Genomic DNA, 18940 nt, shown 5'->3' with positions numbered 1-18940 from the left:
ATCCTTCCAGCAAAAAGACACATTTACAAGTTGAGAAAACAAACATAAGACTAATCCGCCTTGCCTGGCTACTACTTACAATTTTGAAACATGAAAGACTGATTCAGAAAGATTTGGAGAACCTGGAATGATGTCCCATCCCTCTAAGTCCCGAGAACGAACAACGAACCAAACAAAAAGCACAAACAAAGAGTTCCCTCCACCAAGCTTTGAAAGTATCTTGTCCCCCTATTGGTCCTCTGGTCAGGTGTCAGCCAGATTTACTGAGCTTCTTAACCGTTTACAGGTAAAAGAGACATTAACCCTTAACCATCTGTTTATGACAGGGTAGAACTTTCAAATGTGCTTGGTGTTAGTTTTACTCTGCTCCCCGTGAAATCTACTGTAAACTCCCATTGACTTCAGGGGGCGCGCAGCTAAGCCAACGATGAGTGCTTTGGAAAGACTCATCTCAGATGTATTTACACAGATGAAAAGGAGCAGGACTGAAGAAGGGAAGGCTCTGTGTAGTTGGTAGGATGCTGGTAGGATAGCTAGTATCCAGAGGACATTGGTCTTTGTCAGGGTAGGCCATTCACTGCAGTGACACAGAACAGCTTAAAAAGTTTTGCAGAAGCGATAGATAAGAGAGCTGGGTTAACTACTGGGAACAACATATGTTATCGTAAAATTCCTTAATTTTACAAATTTTGTTTATTAATTGACTAATATATCGTATGATCAAATTTCAACCTGTTGATTGCTTGGGAACTATGGTAACTGAGTGTAATTGCTATGTGGGATGCAGTTCCATACTCATATTCCTCCACTTGTTTAACCTTGCATGCACTCAAATCCTGGATTTTTGGATTAAAATCCCCCCCACCAGGTACTCTGTTATGCAATGAGCAGATATATTTCTTATCTACCAAATGCCTTTATTCAATGAATCCAACATTCATCAGAGTCCCTGTAAACAAAAACAGTAATTTTGAGGTGGGTGCACACTTTCAATCATTGTGGAGCAGGACATTTAAAAATCACCAAGGCAAAACTGTGGGGAATATTTGAACAAATCTGTGTCCCTCTGTTGTGTTAATTAAGCATTTCTCTTTTTTTAAAAACTATCTGCACTAGCCATGAACCACCAGGAACAAGAAGTAGCAATGTAAAGAGAAAGGAGTCTACCACAAAGGCTAGTTCAAGTCCTCAGACACAAGGGGACAGACTGCTCAAAAGCACCACTACACTGGCTTTGCAGTTACATTTGGGGATTTCTGTTAATGGCAGCTATGGCAAAAATATGCAGGTAAACAGCCACTTTTGGGGATAAATGTACAAGCGAAAGCAGGAAGCTTATTGCTTGTGCTTTGGTCCCGAACACTTTGCTGCTTCATAAAATGAATTTCAGTTTGGGCCCAAAACTCATGTTCCATGAGCCTCTGTATGAACAAAACATCACTCATATAAATGTTTGCAAAAAGTAACGTTTAAAAAGGGGAGACAGACATGGGAAATTGAAATGTAGTTGCCAATTCACAGAAAAGTTGACAGACAATTTCCCCTGCCATTGGCCCAACTCAAGAAGAACAATGTTAAATGTAAGTTACATCAAAGTTAAATTGTATGATTTACTGTAAAAGAAGATTCCAAACTGTGGTAATCAGAGGTCTGTTATTTCAAACCAATGGTTGAATCTGTAGTTTGACAAGGAGTTGTGTATGGTTCACTGTTTTCAGCTCTGTCATTAGATTGCATCTACTCAGCAAACTGTTTAGGTATCAGAACAATCAGACAGAAGATTTATTGATCTATTTCAGGATCATATGTCACTGCAGTTGTTTTATTTAACATGCCAATCTCTCTCTCATGCTTTTATTTTTTCTATTTAAGTGGTTTTTGGTGCTCATTAAAAGATGCTAAAGTCACTGCTCCAGCGAGTGACATTCAATTTAGCCACAAAACAAGTGCACCAGAGGCAGTGGCACTTATCCCCAAACTGGAGGCACCATCCACGAGGAGTAGCGGGTAATTCTGTGTCCATCCCCTTTCTGCCCAGTGCCTCTCTGCATAGACTCCCAATGAGGGTGTTGGCTTGTAATTTTTACAGACAGCTAATGATCTGTTGTTTACTTTTTGTCAAAATGTTCTACTTTCATCAGAAGATTGGCCTTAAAGTAAACATTTAATTGCGCACCTTCATATTTTACCCTCTTTTGGGGACTATATTCTCTGGCAAACACAATTACATATTTTAAGATGGACTTCTGCTTCCTTGAGAATGAAAGCCTATAGTATAGATCAATGAAGCACTGTAGGAGACCATTTATATGCAGGGCTCCAGCAATTTCGCCGCCCCAAGCATGGCAGCATGCCGCGGGGGGCGCTCTGCCACTTGAAGGTCCTGCGGCTCCGGTGGACCTCCTGCAGACATTTCTGCGGACGGTCAGCTGGTCCCGTGGCTCCGGTGGACCTGCCGCAGGCGTTTCTGTGAAGGGTCCAATGGTCCCGTGGCTCTGGTGGAGCTGCCGCAGGTGTGTCTGCGGCAGCTCCACCGGAGCTGCCTGCTGCCCTCCCAGCAACTGGCAGAGCGCCCCCTGCAGTGTGCCGCCCCAAGCACACACTTGGCATGCGGTGGCCTGGAGCTGGCCCTGTTTATATGTCCCAGGACACTCACAGCGTTAGCAAGTGAGAAGCTGGAATGACAGGAAAAAGAAACACATAGAAATCTGAATTGCTTCCAAAGCTTTTCTAGCAATAAAATAGTAAGATCAGTGTCATAGTTAAATCAACTGTCTTTTTCAACTGGAATATTTTCTGAGTGAAAGGAAATTAAGAGCTCTTATTATTCAAGACTAAGTCATATTCCTCTCTCTTTCAAAGTGGCTTAATAACAAAGGAAGTAAGATGCATAGTGTCATGTAAACCTAAGCCTGCACATGCAGTTCCGTTGTGCAAAGACTTCATATTCATAAATATGATCAAATACAAAATTCAATTTGCTCATTTCTCTTCTCCAATAACATTCAATTCAAACAGATTTATTTAACTATATTATTACGGCAAACACTCACTTGGACACACTTTTAATTCCCTTTCCCATCTGCTTCTGTCCCAGCAAACCTGGTGATGAGCAACAATAAGCAACATCCTAGCTGCACTATGCTCTAACACCTCTGGGGGCATTTTCAGCCGAGCTTTCGTCTGTCGCCTTCAAAAAAGAGGTCAGGAGACATAAAATGTAATTGACCTTAAAAACCAAAACAAAATAAAAAATGTTACTTTTCAGCTGCCGAGATTACATGGCACAATTTCATGTCTCTCCCTGACTCTGCTCAAGCAAAACTCTTGCAAGCAGAAGTGCTGGGAGTTTGGCCTCAAGCAAGTTTTTCTGCAAATGCGACTAGGCTTCAGAGAAGTCTGTTCAATTCCAGATAATCCCCACTAGTGTCAAGTATAGTATGGGCTAACATAACAGCTGTCAGGTTTCAGTCTCCACCTCCAGCTAGGAGCTGCTGGAGGCCAGCAGGATAAGAGCAGGCTGAACAGCAAATCCCTGACCAGGTGTTACTGCAATACTGTAACTAGGCAGATTAGGGCATGGGGATATCTGCATTTATTACAAGAGACAGGGCTGAATACTACAGGAATATGAACATCCAGTATATGAATGATGGTCGTTGCTTAAGAAAATGGGGACAATTTGGAAAGGACGCATCATAGTGACTTGCAAGTTATAGGAACCACTACTAGCATTTAAATAAGATATTTCATGTGGAAAACAGCTGATTACACTCACTTAACATGCATAAGTTTTAAACATTTAAAGGAATAATAATAATACTTTGCATCTTTCATCTAAAGATCTCAAATAATGTAAAGTATACATGCATACAACTCCACTGCAGATATGGAATAATTATAACCATTTACTCTAGGGACACTAAGGCACAGAAAATTAAGCGACTTGTCTAAGGTGTATTAGTAAGCTGGCAACACAACTGGAAAAAGAAGTTCAATTACCAGGCTCTGCTCTCATCATTAAATTGCCCTCTCTCTTCTTTCATGGAGTTCTCTATGTAAGGTCCAATCCTGAGGCCATGAGTTTTTTGTTTCAGTAAATGCAGTGTTCACCTCAGCCTTGAGTCCACAGTGTAGAGGGGTGAAGTTTCAGTCTGGTGTATAGCGAAAGGCCGTCACAATCACAAATAATGGGGACTACGTTCTAGCCTGGAGCTCCAGTTCAAGAAGTTTGAACATGTTTATCACCAAAATGGCTGCTTAAAACCCAAATGCAAATACAAAGACAGGGAAAGACAAATTGCAAGTACCATGAACAGCTTTTATTAGATGCCTTTGATCAGGGCCGTCCTTAGCCATAGGCAGAACAGGCAGCTGCCTAGGGCACCACTAGGTCTAGGGGCACTGCTCTGCCAGGAGCCTGGACAGACGGGAAGCAGTGGAACATGTAAGAGCAGGGCTGCTGGTCCTAGAGAGAGCCAAATGCAGCACAGTCTGAGGAGGGGATTGGCTGCTGGGATCTCTGGGAAGGGGTGGGGCAAGTAACTCATCTGTAGGGTCACCAGATGTCCCGATTTTATAGGGACAGTCCTGATTTTTGGGTCTTTCTCTTATATAGGCTGCTATTCACCCCCACCCCCATCTCGATTTTTCACATTTGCTGTCTGGTCACCCTAGGTGTGGGTAATTGGCACCTATATAAGACAGAGCCCCAAATATCGGGACTGGCCCTATAAAATCAGGACATCTGGATCTGCTCACCCCAGCTGGGGAGCACATCTCTCCCCCAGGCTGGCAGTGATCCATCTCAGCCAAGGGGAGCTGCACAGGGCAGGATGAGCTGCTGTGGCTGCATGGGTGCCCCGTCCCTGAGATCAGATGCTGTGCTAACTTCACCATGGTCCGTTGGGCTGGAAGTGGCGCCCATTGGCATGTGATCAGACCTGACAATTTGCTGCTGCCACTCTGCACCCCAAGAGATGGATTTTGGGGTCCTGCAGTTTTCCATCTATCTCCTCTATTGCAGCTGTTGGATCAGCAGGCTGGGGATGAGCCAAGCATGAAAGCAGTACTGCGTTGCCATTTAGATTGTCATTTAACAAATTTGTTTGCCAAAAATGTTTGCTAACAATCCTGAATTCAATTTCAATATTTTTTTTTAAAAAAAAACAATATCTTAGCCAAAATCAGCAAATTAAGTTGTTGACAATTATTTGTCACAAGTTTGGTATGGGGAAAGGAGTGGGGCAGTTTTCATCAGAGAAACAAAAAATGTTGACTGATTTTCCTATAGCCCTGTTCCTGCTAAATAGAGCCCTTCAACAACTGTAACATGCTCATCTCCTTACTAATGTATAGAGCAGGGGTCAGCAACCTACGGCACACGTGCCAAAGGTGGCACGCAAGCTGATTTTTGATGGCATGTGGCGGTGGGCTGAGCAGCTCAGCCCGTCACTGATCTGGGGTTCCAGCTGCTGCCCCATTGCCACCCGGGGTCCTGACCACTGGCCCCACTCAGCACCCACTACTGGCCTGGGAACCCGCAAGGAACCCCAGGCTGGCAGCGGGCTGAGTAGGCCGGTGGCTGAGACCCCAGCTGAGCCACTCAACCCGCTGTCGGCCTGGGGTTCCATTCACTCAGTTGGTAGCGGGTTGAGCAGGACTAAATTCAATGAAATAGGAAAACAAGAGCAACTAATGACAAAGTGCAAGAACCTAGAGCAGTGGTCCCCACCGTGGCGGTGGATGAGCATCCGCCGAAATGCCACTGAAATTCGGTGGCATTTCAGCGGCGACGCCTCTGGATGACGCTGCTTATCGGCGACAAGCGGTGTCATCCAGAGGCTTCGCCGCCAAATTTCAGTGGCATTTTGGCGGATGTTCGTCCGTCGGCCAGTACGCGGGTGCACTGAGAGGCCCCTGCGGGTGCCATGGCACCCACGAGCACCGCGTTGGGAATCCCTGACCTAGAGAGCCTCCTGAAGCACAGCGATCATTTTGATTTAAATGGACTTGAACTGTATGAAGAATTGAGTACACTGTCATCAATGTTGCCACATGCAAAATCGATGATGGACGTTGTACAGTTTACTCATACCAGCAAACTTGTTGACATATATCCTAATGTGTACATTGCCACTCATATTCTACTGACAATTCCTGTAACAGGAGCATCAGGAGAACGGAATTTCTCAAAACTCAAGCTCATTAAAAACAATCTCTGCTCTACAAGGAACACTTGATTGGTCTTGCTATTCTTTCACTTTGTCTTTGTCATACAATGACATTACTACTGATTTTGCAGCCAAAAGAGCCAGAAGGATTGTTTTTAATTAAAACCAAATCCTTGTTTCAATACCTCTGCATAGAAATTTCCAATAAAATGTTGACAAATTAAAAAATTATATTATTTGCATCATTCTGTCAAATCAGAATTTTTTCTATAGTGCTACTTCTTTAGTGCTAGTCCATCAATATTACAATGTGCTTAATTAAGTTAAACTGGTTTTAATAACATAATAATAATTTTTTAATAATGCATGTGGCAAGTTTTCCAGTAGTGTAAGCTTACGTTTGTGTTGCTAAGAGCAAGATAGGCACAGGGGCACCAGTTTAATAATCCCGCCTAAGTCACCATAAATCCTAAGGACGGCCCTGCCTTTGATGCCGCTATTGATAAAATACATCATTCTCTAGTCTGATAACAAGGGTTATAGAAGAGATAGGAAACTGTCCTTGAACACACAGGTGCTTATGTCTCCATTTTCAACATTTGTATCAGGGCTGCTGCCTTCTGATTGGATTGAATTACTGGGAGGCAGTGTCTGAAAGGATAGATTTGTGTTGGCAGATGGCTCATTGTCCTTCTTAAATAGTTCACCCTGTTTTTGGTTTGTACAGACCTATCTGGTGTTGTAGCAGCTAATTAAATCAGTTAAAAATCACAGGTGCCCAATGCAAAAGGAATTAAGGAGCCAGGTTTAGTTATTAGGGCTTCAAATGGGAAAGAAGTTCATGTTTCTATACTGTAGGAGGGGAACCCTTTGTGATTTGGCGCTCTTAGAAACAAATATTCTTCAACCATCACCAAAAGTGGAGTGGGGAGAGTTGGGCAGGTAGAACTTCCATCAGTTTTCAAATGCACAAGAAACTGACATTATATATATATAAAATACAGGTACTAGTGCATGAAAACGTATATACACACATTACACAAACAAAATAGGAATCTTGAGTGCAGGGAGAGCTCCGTGCAATAGCCATTGTATACAGAGTAATCAAGGATTCTGACATTTCTTGAAGTGACAGTGAGCTACCACAGAGGCAGCAAAACCTAGTACTGGATCCTTTTTATTCCCCTAAAGACCAAAGCTGCTTTACAAAACAAACCGTAACTTAGTCAAAAACTACCAGGCAGAAGAGCTCCAGTAACACAGAACTCGAAAGCCTGTCTCTTTCACCAACAAAAGTTGGCCCAATAAAAGATATTACCTCACTCATTTTGTCTCTCTAATGTCCACTGTATCTTTAGCTGAGAGTGAGCAGATGCTGCTGAGGAAGGAAAATCCCATCATGCTCTTGTATTGCTGCCACTGAAAATGACACAGCATCTCCCCTTTATGAGCATATTGGAGGAAGCTTGCACTGATTCTCCTTCCTTGACACACTCGTAACCCTGTGAAGATGTCGCTGCTCCATCATCATCAAGTACCCGGCAGTAAAAGCTTGCACCACTGGGCTGGGAGAGGAGATGGGGGAGCTGCCTTGATGATGGAACAGTCCACAAGGAGAATACAATTCACCTTTGCAAATAATATCATGAAGCAATAGGGAGGGAATAAAGGCAGAAGAAAGTACCAACTCAAGAAAAAAGCCTCCAGAAATTAATTATCATCTTGTTTAAAGTTTATTGTTTTACTTATCAAAGCCTGAGCCTACGCACTTCCGTCTAACCACGTATCTCCAAATGCTGTCCTGACATCACTCTTAGATACTGACGTCTCAGACTTCACTGGGCAACTCATCTTTCCTCCCAAGCCCTTCCCACAACTCCATTATCTTCCCTTTTCACCCCAAGATGACTTCTGAGTCACCTCCAGAGCTCGCTTTTTACCCCCCTCTCTCCTATTCCAAATGACCATGCCTTTTCTCATTGAAAACCCTCCTGAAAAGACACTTTTGTGAAACGTTGGAGAATCCAAAGGAAGAAGAATCTGCACTGCTTTGGTGTTGGGCTTTGTGGACTTTCTGGGATGGAACTCCATGACATGGAGTTCATTTCTTCCCCAGTTGCTATAATGCTAAGCACACCGAAGGTGAACTAATTGTGGGTCTGATACTGAGATGGGCTGGGCACATGCATCTCCCACAGATTTCAACAGAGCTTGGCATCCTCCACACCGCTCAAGTTCAAGAACCATGCCAAATTAACTTTGGAATTTATTAAGGGGCTAACATAAATAAAATGAAAATACCAGTAGCCCTAGATGAGAAATTAATTTTGTAATCTCTGAGCAGGAAGGTATAAGCTGTAGATTTACAACAGAAACTATCTTCCCATTCCTTCATTGAGCAACAAATGCAAGAATCAGATGAGAAGGATCCCTGAGTCGGCAAAGATAAACAGACAGATCACTAAGTATTCTCATCACAGCAGTGCTGATGCAGGACCGTCCCTGTGAAAAGGGATGCACTGCACACCTCTGTTCTTGCTTTAAATAAATAATGATCCCACATTTTACATCCTTGTCTGAAGACATGTTGTGGCACAGCCCAAGATAATGTCATAGTCCTCAAAAATAAAAAGTGGAAAAATTATATTTTTCTGTTGCATTCCAAGACAGAGGAACAGGTTAAGTTCTAATGCTGCCTCCTTGAATGCACTGTGAATCAGTTTACAAACAATGATTCTTCAAGATATCTGATAGAATAGTGCTGCAAAATTTCCACTAATATTTCAAATGAGTAGAAGAATGCATAGCGAGCTATGATTCCCATCGCCATTTGGAGCTTTTACTAACAAGGATAAGGACAAAACCTCTCTTGAGTTTTTCAATAGTGTTAGTTTTCAACCAACATAAAGCCGTGTTTTGGAGACTGCACACTGCATGTCCTCCTCCCCTGAAGCATACACCAGGAAAGCTCGAGGTATGCCTTCTCATGGGTATTTGATATTATTGAATTGATAAGCAAGGCTGGAACAGATGGACTGACAACATGATGGACTGAAGAAAGAACACAACAGAGGAATCCAGACAAAACATTACTCTCAAAACCATTAGATGAATTGCTGTCCCTTCTCAACTCTGATCCTTCAAAAATTGTATCAGATGGTCTCAGCTTTTTTCCAATGGCCTGTATCACTGCATAGGATAGGTACATGTAACACATTTTGATTATTCCTTTGCCCTATTAATAGAGTAAAATAAACATGGCAGATTGGGATAGATTTAGAGTCATTAACTTCTTCACAGTATTCTTTTATTTTGTAAATACACCCCTCCCCGATATAATGCGGTCCTAGGGAGCTAAAAAATCTCACCGCCTTATAGGTGAGACCAGATTTGGTCTGGTACGGCATACTGGCAAGAGCCAGTACGCCGTGCTGGACTGGATCAGCTTCCCTGGCGGTGATTTAAAGGGCCTGGTGCTCCAGACACTGCGGGGAGCCCCGGCCCTTTAAATCACCGCTGGAGCTCTGGCAGTGGAGCTTAGGCGGGGATTTAAAGGGCCTGGGGCTCCCTGCAGTGGCTGGAGCCTCTGGCCCTTTAAATCACTGCCTGAGCCCAGCTGCCAGAACCCTGGCAGGGACTTAAAGGGCCCAGTGCTCCAGCTGCTGTGGGGAGCCCTGGTCCCTTTAAATCACTGCAAGAGCTCTAGCAGCAGGGCTTGGGCGGGGATTTAAAGGGCCTGGGGCTCCCTGCAGTGGCTGGAGCCTCTGGCCCTTTAAATCACTGCTTGAGCTAGCTGCCAGAGCCCTGGCGGGGATTTAAAGGGCCTGGTGCTCTAGCCATTGCGGGAGCCCCGGTCCCTTTAAATCACTGCCGAGGCTCTGGCAGCGGGGCTCGGACGGGGATTTAAAGGGCCCAGGGCTCCCCGCAGCAACTGGAGCCTCTGGCCGTTTACATCACTGCCTGAGCCCAGCTGCCAGAACCCCGGCGGGGACTTAAAGGGCCTGGTGCTCCAGCTGCTGTGGGGAGCCCTGGTCCCTTTAAATCACTGCCAGAGCTCTAGCAGCGGGGCTTGGGTGGAGATTTAAAGGGCCTAGGGCTCCCCACTGCTTTACCACGTTATATCCAAATTCGTGTTATATCGGGGTAGAGGTGTATCCATGACTTCTCCATTCTCAGTCCAAGTTTCTTTAAAGGCGAATATTGTTGACTAGTTACTATACTACAGGGATGGGCCTAAACCAAGTCCCTGGATCAAACACCCCATAATTTAATAATTTAAGATTTGGCTCTAAACTCATGACTTGAGCCTGCAACTCAAATTACTTAAAGGCTTTAAACCCTGCCTACAAGACTGACTGATTGCAAATGAAGTTATCCTTCTTTTATTTTAGCAGTAAAGGGCAGTTTATCTGAGAATACTGTTTGCTGAGACTCACAATGCAGCAATGTCTTGTTTTGGGCTGCTGCCATTCATTCTCATGCTACATCAGCTTATAGTGCCATCAATCTTTTACTGTTAGGAGTACAAATAATCATGCTGTTTTTTCAGGGGGTGGGGAGGTAGAGGACAAAAATGATAGTAATTTTTATAGAAAACACTGAAAAGTATTTCATCAATGACAGTCATTTTTCTTCTCAATACATAGCAACAGATTTTCTTACACTGAAATTCTGCCTGTTCCTATAGCATGTCACAAGTACAGTAAATCTGAAACCTATGCTACTAGTACAACACACACATGAACAAATGGAGTCTGCTAAATTAAGCTGCATAAGGCGATATCCCTTTGTTGACATCTGGTCTGGAAGATGAAAAACAGCTAACAGTACAGTTTATGAGGTGGTGGGGATGAGGAAGAGCTGTATATACTACTTTTCAGATTATTTTCATCATCATCAACTAATTATACATACAGTAAATAAAAAAATCTGTGCACCATACCCTGAGGTCAGTTTTGATTCCTTCCTTCCTAGAGGACAAAAATCCACTGACTGCAATGGCAGCTTTGCTTGAATGAATAAAAATTAAGGTAAGAGCTTCTGGGTTGGATCTACAGAAATTAGTTATGGATGGTAAAGCCCTGCTAATTCATATGGTCTATTTCCTCCTGTTCCCCTTCGGGGGCACAACTGTTCCTTGCAGTTTACGTAGGACTTAATCCACCACAAGGTTCTTTTCTCTCTCTCTCCCCTGCGTCTCCCTCACCCCTTCTCCTCTCCCGCACTTTTTTTTTTTGGCTTAGTACTTACTCAGGCAAAGCTCCCATTCAAGCCAGGATTTGGCCCAATGTACATCCAGGTTTCCGCCCTTTCCAAATACACCATTTGGCATAAGAATTCATCTTTATCTCCACTGGTTTTCATAGACATTTTATAACCCAGCATTCTTTAAAAATTAAATGTCAAGGATTTTTTCAAAAAAGACAAGCTACAGACTGGGCTCTTTTTTAATCCATAAGGTAATTGGTTTTCTGGAGGACTAACTGAATTTCCCAAATTTAATTTTAAAAGATGCTCCACAGTATCCATTATAGCAAACACTGTCCTGCAGATTTGATTAGCAGGCTCTCTGGACCTGCTTATTTCTGAATTCAAAGTGCAGTACAGCCTGCATAAATGAATTACCTGAGCAGCGGAACTTCTTGCTCTTGATCTGGCTGATTCGTTTGTTGGCAAGGCGACGTGGACTGCTGCATCGAGCGCCGCTGGTTTCTATCGGATTATCCTGCAGGTAATCAGCCAGCCACTTCAAATGGCAGTCACACACAAATGGATTCTGAGCTAAATGTCTGCAAGAGGGATGGGATGTTTAATCAGAAATGACCTGTGACTCTGTACTCCATCATTGTTTTTCACAAACGCAAACCTGAAGAGTAGAGTAATTGAATAAGCTCCCAAAAACTCAGGCCTGCGGAAGCCACATGGAGCTGCACATGAATGGGAAAATTCTGTGAGCTATCGTATTTCGTAGCTCATTAAGCCTGCTGCAAGTTCTTCATGGAGGAAGCAAAAATTAATACAGCAAAGCCTGATTTAAAGGATACAGCTCTTCCGTCTCCAGTGTTTTCACTTGGAAACCTGACATGATGCATTGTAATAGAAACACAACTTTCTAGAAACACCTGATTTGAGAGAACATTTTGTGCCCTGGTTTCAAAAGATGGTTTATTGACAAGCTCAGTTTCCTAGGGATAAAAATCTGGATAATAAAGGAGAGCACCTTGGATCAGTGGGTAAAGCCACAAATGAGCCAGAGGCCTTCACTCAAGAGTGAAATTAATGTTGCATATCCTGTTCAGGGCTAATAGAGTTTTTCTGCATTGATTTCTCCTCGATCTGAATTTTTAACTTTTCAGAATAGACAGCTGATGCAAACTAGGGCCTGACTAATATAATTCAGCAAATGCCCATTTGAAATACACCAGTCTAGTTGGCAAGGTATATCACCGGACATTCAAAGTGCGGTGATAAAGTTCCTCTGGATTGTCTACAAATATTTCAGGTAGAGGCCTCTTCTGCTCTGCTTAGGTTTCCAGAGGTTAAGACAAAACTTATTTCTGAAGTTGTTTTGGTCCTCTTTGTTGGGCTCAGTGAAGTATTAAATAAAGAAAGTTTGTCAGGACTCTCTCTGAGCCTGCTCCCATAGAAATCAATGACAAAACTCCCACTGACTTCAAAAGGGAGCAGGATGCAGACCTCAATCATGAAATGTCCATTTGTCGCAGAACTGGATTGTGGAAAGATGTTAACTTGTGTTTATGAGCAGAGGTATAAGGACATATTTCCAGAGAGTTATGGTCCTACTAGCATTTAGGCATATTTTTCTCTCCAGCTCATGTTCCATTCACACTAAATTTATTTTGTTTCCTTGTTCCAGGTATGTTTAAAGATTGTGGCTTAATATAATGAAAATAACGTGCCACTCGGTTGTGGGTGGCAGCACCCAAGAGAGAGGAGGCAAATGAATGTAAAGAGTCGGGGAAAAAATGTTCCTTACAGAGGTTACCCAAAAAGGCTAAACATTGTTGCTGCGTTGAGCCTGTAAAGTCAAGTCACTCCAGTACTAGAAGGTCCAAATACCAAACTAAATCAACAGTATGTGACGGCTGGGATGGGCTGTGCTCCATGCTTTAAAAAAAGGCAGAAACTGGAAATCAGCTACAACATCAAACTGCCCATGGAGAAGTGTCTCAATGCAAAGCAATGAGGAAAGCTTGGTGTACACTCTAAGTAATGGCCCCAAGCTCTGTCTAGAAAAAATATGGAACCCAAGAAGTAACTTTTATAACTTAACATTTTAAAAATATCATTTCACTTGGTTTGTTGAATTCATGCACATCTAGCATTTGCAACAGACTCGTATTAGCAAACTTTTAGCTTTATCTGAAACTAACTCTGGGTTTACGCATAGATGTAAGTTTTATATATATACACACACAAACCAGAGCCATTTATACATCACAGAAATATTTATTTTAATGTCTGCTTGGATTGGAGCACCAGGTGCTGGCCAAATATTTGTGACAAATTATCTTCATGATCCCAGCCTCTTGAGCTTGCTTTTTGCTAAAAATAACAATTGTGCATTTTCTTTTAGGTGAGCAAACATACACAAAATTTATTTACACAGTGCACTGCCTGTCTTACAGCGTGTGCATGTGCGCATACACACACACTCACAAAGTTTTAGGTCCCTTTTTTAACGAGTTTGCCAGTCAGACTCTGGGAGAGGATATTATTCTTTCTTTGGGAGTTCTCCCAGCTTTATGATGAAAAATCTTACCCTGTAAAATATCAGTTATGGTGTGTACTTATGTATCCAAGAAATTAAGGGGTTTCTGAGCACTCTCTTAGTCCTAATGCTTTAATATCGTCTCACAGTAAGACTCAGAGAAAACACAATAGAATCATTTTTTTTTATATTAATATTTTTACCTGGACCAAATGAATAACAACTTACAATGATACACATTTATCCCACATACCTAGAATGTCAATTAAAATGTAGCTTCAAGTCTTATGAACTATGTAGCAGGTCTCAATGTCCAGTAGGGATAAATAACGAATACATATGCTCACAGAAAACCACTATGGACATATTTTTAAATATACCTGAAGTCTGCTGTGCATGTACCCTACACAGAGTCAAATGTACATGCCCGGTATCATCCCTATTTAAAACCACTGAATGTCCCCAAATGAAATATTTATATTCATTAATAAATTTATTATATTTATAAGACCCCTGGAAAAGAGGCAGAACCTTGTAGAATTTGGCAGTACTGAATTTATTCTATACTTTTCTTTCATGTTTTTCTTTCATTTCTGCCAAAAAACGGAAGCTACTGGCCTTGGGTTTCTTCAATATTGTCTTAATACCAGGTGCAAAGGCAGTGTAAAGATAGGGAACATCTCTGGGTAAAAGGGAAGAGCTGTCAGTTGTAGTGTGTCTGCGTACTCACAGAGTCTGGATCGATTGGAGAGGTGCAAAGAGCCCCTTGCTGATGGTCTGCAGTTTGTTGTCATAAAGAGATAGCAGGTTCAGATTATGCAGATCTTGAAACGTGTTTACCCTGAGGCAGTTGATCTTATTGGCATTGAGAAGCCTGAAAGCAGAGGAAAGGTTTATAATTCACTAATACTGTAATTATCAGATAAAGAGAGACTGAACTTTGGGGTTAACCTAAAAAAAATGAAACCACTCAAACCAAATCATTCTACATTAAAGGTCCTTTGTCTGCCTGTTGCCTTAAAAGCATGAAACCCTACAGTCACCATTAGAGCTATCAAACTGAGGGACATATACAGACCCGGGTATAACAGAGCTAGATAAGCAAAAAAAAAAAAAAAAGTCCTGCAAATATATTTTTGTGCACATAATTTGTACAAGGTAATTCCAGAGGAATATTGCATATGGTTCATGGAGAGAGCTTTCACCTTAATAATGGTTATACAATTTACACAAAGAGATGGTCAAATAGTTGCCTTCCCCCACATAGTGGCTATTGTAGGGAAGTCCACTGTAAGAGGCAGACAGGGCACTTCTTTTAACCCCCAGTCAGCAGGTGTTTGAACCCAGCATGAAGCTGCTGAAGTTCTGACCACTTCATTGCAGGTGTTGTGGCTAGTTAGTTCTATCAGAGAACTGAAGAAGAGAGAGAGTCTCCCGAGGACAGGAAACTAGGTAGGCAGTAGGTTCTGGAACAAAAAGCTCCCTTTACAGTTATGTCTGTTACAGGTTGAGTTACTAATAAAGCCAAACCCAGGAATGGAGTAAATTTGAACACTTCACTCAGGGCACACTTACATGCGGGACACAGATTGGCAGTTCACTGTACATAATTGCATACAAAGTATTATTACAGGAGAATATTCCATTTAGCTTCCATAGACCCTGAGCTATTTAATGCTGTCTTGCAATGATATGCAGAGATAGACCCTTTACATTTAGTGTAGTCCATAGGGATCACAAGCAACATGGTTTCTATGATGACCATAAAGAGATAAAAAACATCAAAGTCAATCACACTTCTCTATTACCTTGTACATCCCATCAATCTATGTTCTGTTTATGGGCTGTAAACTCCAAGGGATTATCTATATGTGTGTATTGTACTGTGCCAAGCATATAATCATTGTCAAACAAGTACATTAGCAACATAATAAATAAATGTTGTGTGAGTCTTATTTAAGTCTCATTGCTTCTAGTTTCACAGCTTATCCACCAGCATTAACTAATTGGAATGATCATTTTGGGGCCAGGCTGTAGCTTTAAGCTACTGGCCACATTAGTGCAGAGGGGTGAGAGAGGCCATGTAGCAGTGGGAGCTTCAGGAAGAATTCTGATCAGCTTAGAGAGGATTTCTCCAGAGGCTTTGGGGAACGCACATCAGAATGGAAGTTTCACAACCCTTATGAGGTGCAGGTTCACCCACCCCTTTGAGAGAATTTTACAAACAAGCATAGTGCCTGCCTTCTCCACTTCAGTTATGTCAGTCTCCTGTGCAGGTGTGCAAGGGGAGTAGTACAGAAGAAGGCACTTCAGTGCCTCTCCCACTTTGCACATCTGCACAGAAGACCCATAATCCAAATTTAGTCCATTCATCCAGAAAACCAATACAAAATGGATAGCAGCAAGGTAATCTTCCCCCACCACCCAGTCATGGTCGCATCAACTCTGACGTGTATGGATAATCTTCATCAGTAATAAGGGAGTGATGTACCAACCTGAGCCATACTCAAGACTGTGGCCTACACATGAAAGACCTCACACCAATCTAGGCATCTTCTTTTCTGTATTCTACTGTAATTTCTGAAGTGGCTTATGTTTCTTCAGGACCTCTGAAGTGTCTTGGCCTAATGCTTTCCCCCAGAGTTGTTTATCTAAAGAATTCTACAGCATTTTATTTTTTGAAGGGATGTCTACCTTTGTTGAAATGATTCAGTAACTCTGTCATCAAACCTATATGAAACTGACCTCTCCATTTAACTTCAGTGATCCACCAAAGTTATCCACATAATCCTTAACTATCTTTGAGCTTTCTGAAACTGACAATGGACTTTCTAAAAAGGAAATCTTATTCTAGTTGGTAAGACTGAAACAGTAAGGGTGAAAGTCTGTTGCAATGGGACCTGAATCTGATTGCTGCTTCTGTATGCTGCCTCAAAAATAGTAATAGGGTTGTGTTTGTGGGGTGAAAGGTATCTTTGTTTCCTGAGCAAACTAGTATGACATCTTAAATAACACAGGAATACTGTCTCCTGCACTAGCTTGTACCTCTAGCCCTAAGGACAACAGAGGACATTCTGTCAGGTAGAAGCACATGCCAGCTAGGGTCATGTCTTGCTGCTCCCTTTCTCCAACAAAGCATGCAACGCAGAGTTTTCTTAGTGCTATCCTACCCTTCAACTACAAGAAGTCTTTCATACAAATTAAGGCCACCACTATTCTGTATTTCACATTCTATTTGTGGGGTGCCACAGATATTGCACTAAAGAGTTACAATAGTTGTGCTAGTAAATACTCCGTTGTAATACTTGGAAACAGAGGGTCCTTTTCGCAAGGATTTACAGTGCATAGATCTTTGATGTAATAATGTGTCAGAATACAGCTTCCCTTCTTAACCAAGGGGAAAAAAATCAATATTAATTCACCTGGATTTTCTTCATGACACAGTGCAGCAGGCTACTGGCCTACGATGGGCTAAGGTCCAACAGAGGGCAATGAGGGATAAATGTGGGCAGCTCTTGCTTGAACAAACAGCTTACAGCATTTTACAGAACTGAAACCTTTGTTTCAAATATGGGGCTTACAAAAGCACCCCGCCCCCCCCGGGCAGCTTAAAATTCTGTGACTGGTGATTATGTGGCATGTAACCCAAAATCTTACTGACCCTAGCTGTACTACAGAGTAATTTTCACATTAGGACATTTGAATAATTTCTCCAGTGTATTAGTCATGCTGACGCTTTGCTTCAACAGCAGGCACCCAGATCATCAGTTAATGACTTGTTCTTATGATTTTCACTGTGTCCAAAACAAAGTAATCACCATTATCTCTGAGTTCTCATGCAGTACATGTCTCTCTTTCTCAAACTGATACTTCATCTCTTTATGAAACACAGGTCAACACATTATAGAAGGCAGCATAAAAAGAGGCTAGATTTTGAGGTGTTCCCCCAAACAGGCACTTATGACCCCTTCAACTATCACCTCTCTTCTTATCTACTATCCCCACTTGCTATTTCCCTCTTTTAATGTAACATTCACTAACTGCTGTGTTTCAAGAGGACTGTTCGATGATCATATTAAAAACACATTGTAGTACTGATCACAGTGCTCTGAACCATCCTCCAGCTGTCACTTGCTCAGAGTTGGATGATTTGTTTCAGACCCAGACACGTGTACTGACACACCAATGTTGGATGAAGTAAAGCGCACCATCTGCAAACTGAAAAACAAAGCACTGCCAGTGCTGATGGCATTCCCTCAGAGCAGCTAAAATGCGCTATTGGCCCTGGAGTGGAATCACTTCTGGCTATCTTTTGCCTGGTGTGGAAAACTGGAACTGCCAACCGCCTGGAAGGACAGTAATGTAATCTCACTTTATAAGGGTAAAGGACTGTGCAGCGAACGTAAGAGAGACAAGACCATCACCTTGTTGTCCATGCTAGGGAAGATGTTTGTGCATGTTCTGCTGGTGTGTTTGGAGCCCCTGCTGCATCAGAAGCGTTGCCCCCAACAGTCAGGCTTTACGAGGAACAGGTCCATGTTAGACGCCATTTTGGCCCTCCGCTTGCTGTCAGAGATACATCATGAGTTCAAGCAGCCCCTGCATGTGGCGTATGTCAATCTTAGAAGTTCTGTTTGATTCAGCTGACTGAGTCATGCTCTGGACGGCTTTAAAGGGCATAGGTGCCTCAACCACTTGGTGATCTCTCACTCTCAGACCTTGATTATGTGGATGATATTGTTCTTCTAGTACAGAGCCCCAACAGGTTTTGCAAGGCGCTCCAGCAAATGAAGAAGGAGTCAGCTAAGGTTGGCCTCCATGTTTCGTGGTCAAAGACAAAGCTGCAAAATCTAGGGATCAGGTCCTCCTACGACCTCAATCTCTTTGACTAATGAAACTGTCAAAGAAGTCTCCAGCTTTTGCTTTTTGGAATCTGTACTCAACAGTTCTTCATATGGGGGTTCTTCACCGGACTGGCATCACAGCATCTGCCATGGGTCTTTTACAATGAATATGGAATCAACATCATCTCGGC

The 18940-nt window shown here is 42.4% G+C and overlaps 1 protein-coding gene across 1 annotated transcript in view; it reads right to left on the bottom strand.

Moving 5' to 3' along the window:
• SLIT3 (slit guidance ligand 3) overlaps positions 1–18940 on the bottom strand; it is an 811806-nt gene that overhangs the window by 219131 nt on the left and 573735 nt on the right. Inside the window, exons 13-14 of the mRNA XM_075068072.1 lie at positions 14636–14779; positions 11799–11962 (exon numbers count right to left, since the gene is read on the bottom strand). Of these exons, the coding sequence (XP_074924173.1) occupies positions 11799–11962; positions 14636–14779 (308 nt within the window). The remainder of the gene's footprint in view (positions 1–11798; positions 11963–14635; positions 14780–18940) is intronic.

This window comes from Chelonoidis abingdonii, chromosome 7 (genome assembly GCF_003597395.2).
Source record: "Chelonoidis abingdonii isolate Lonesome George chromosome 7, CheloAbing_2.0, whole genome shotgun sequence".
Taxonomy (NCBI): domain Eukaryota; kingdom Metazoa; phylum Chordata; order Testudines; family Testudinidae; genus Chelonoidis; species Chelonoidis abingdonii.
This window is presented reverse-complemented; position numbering and strand designations above follow the sequence as displayed.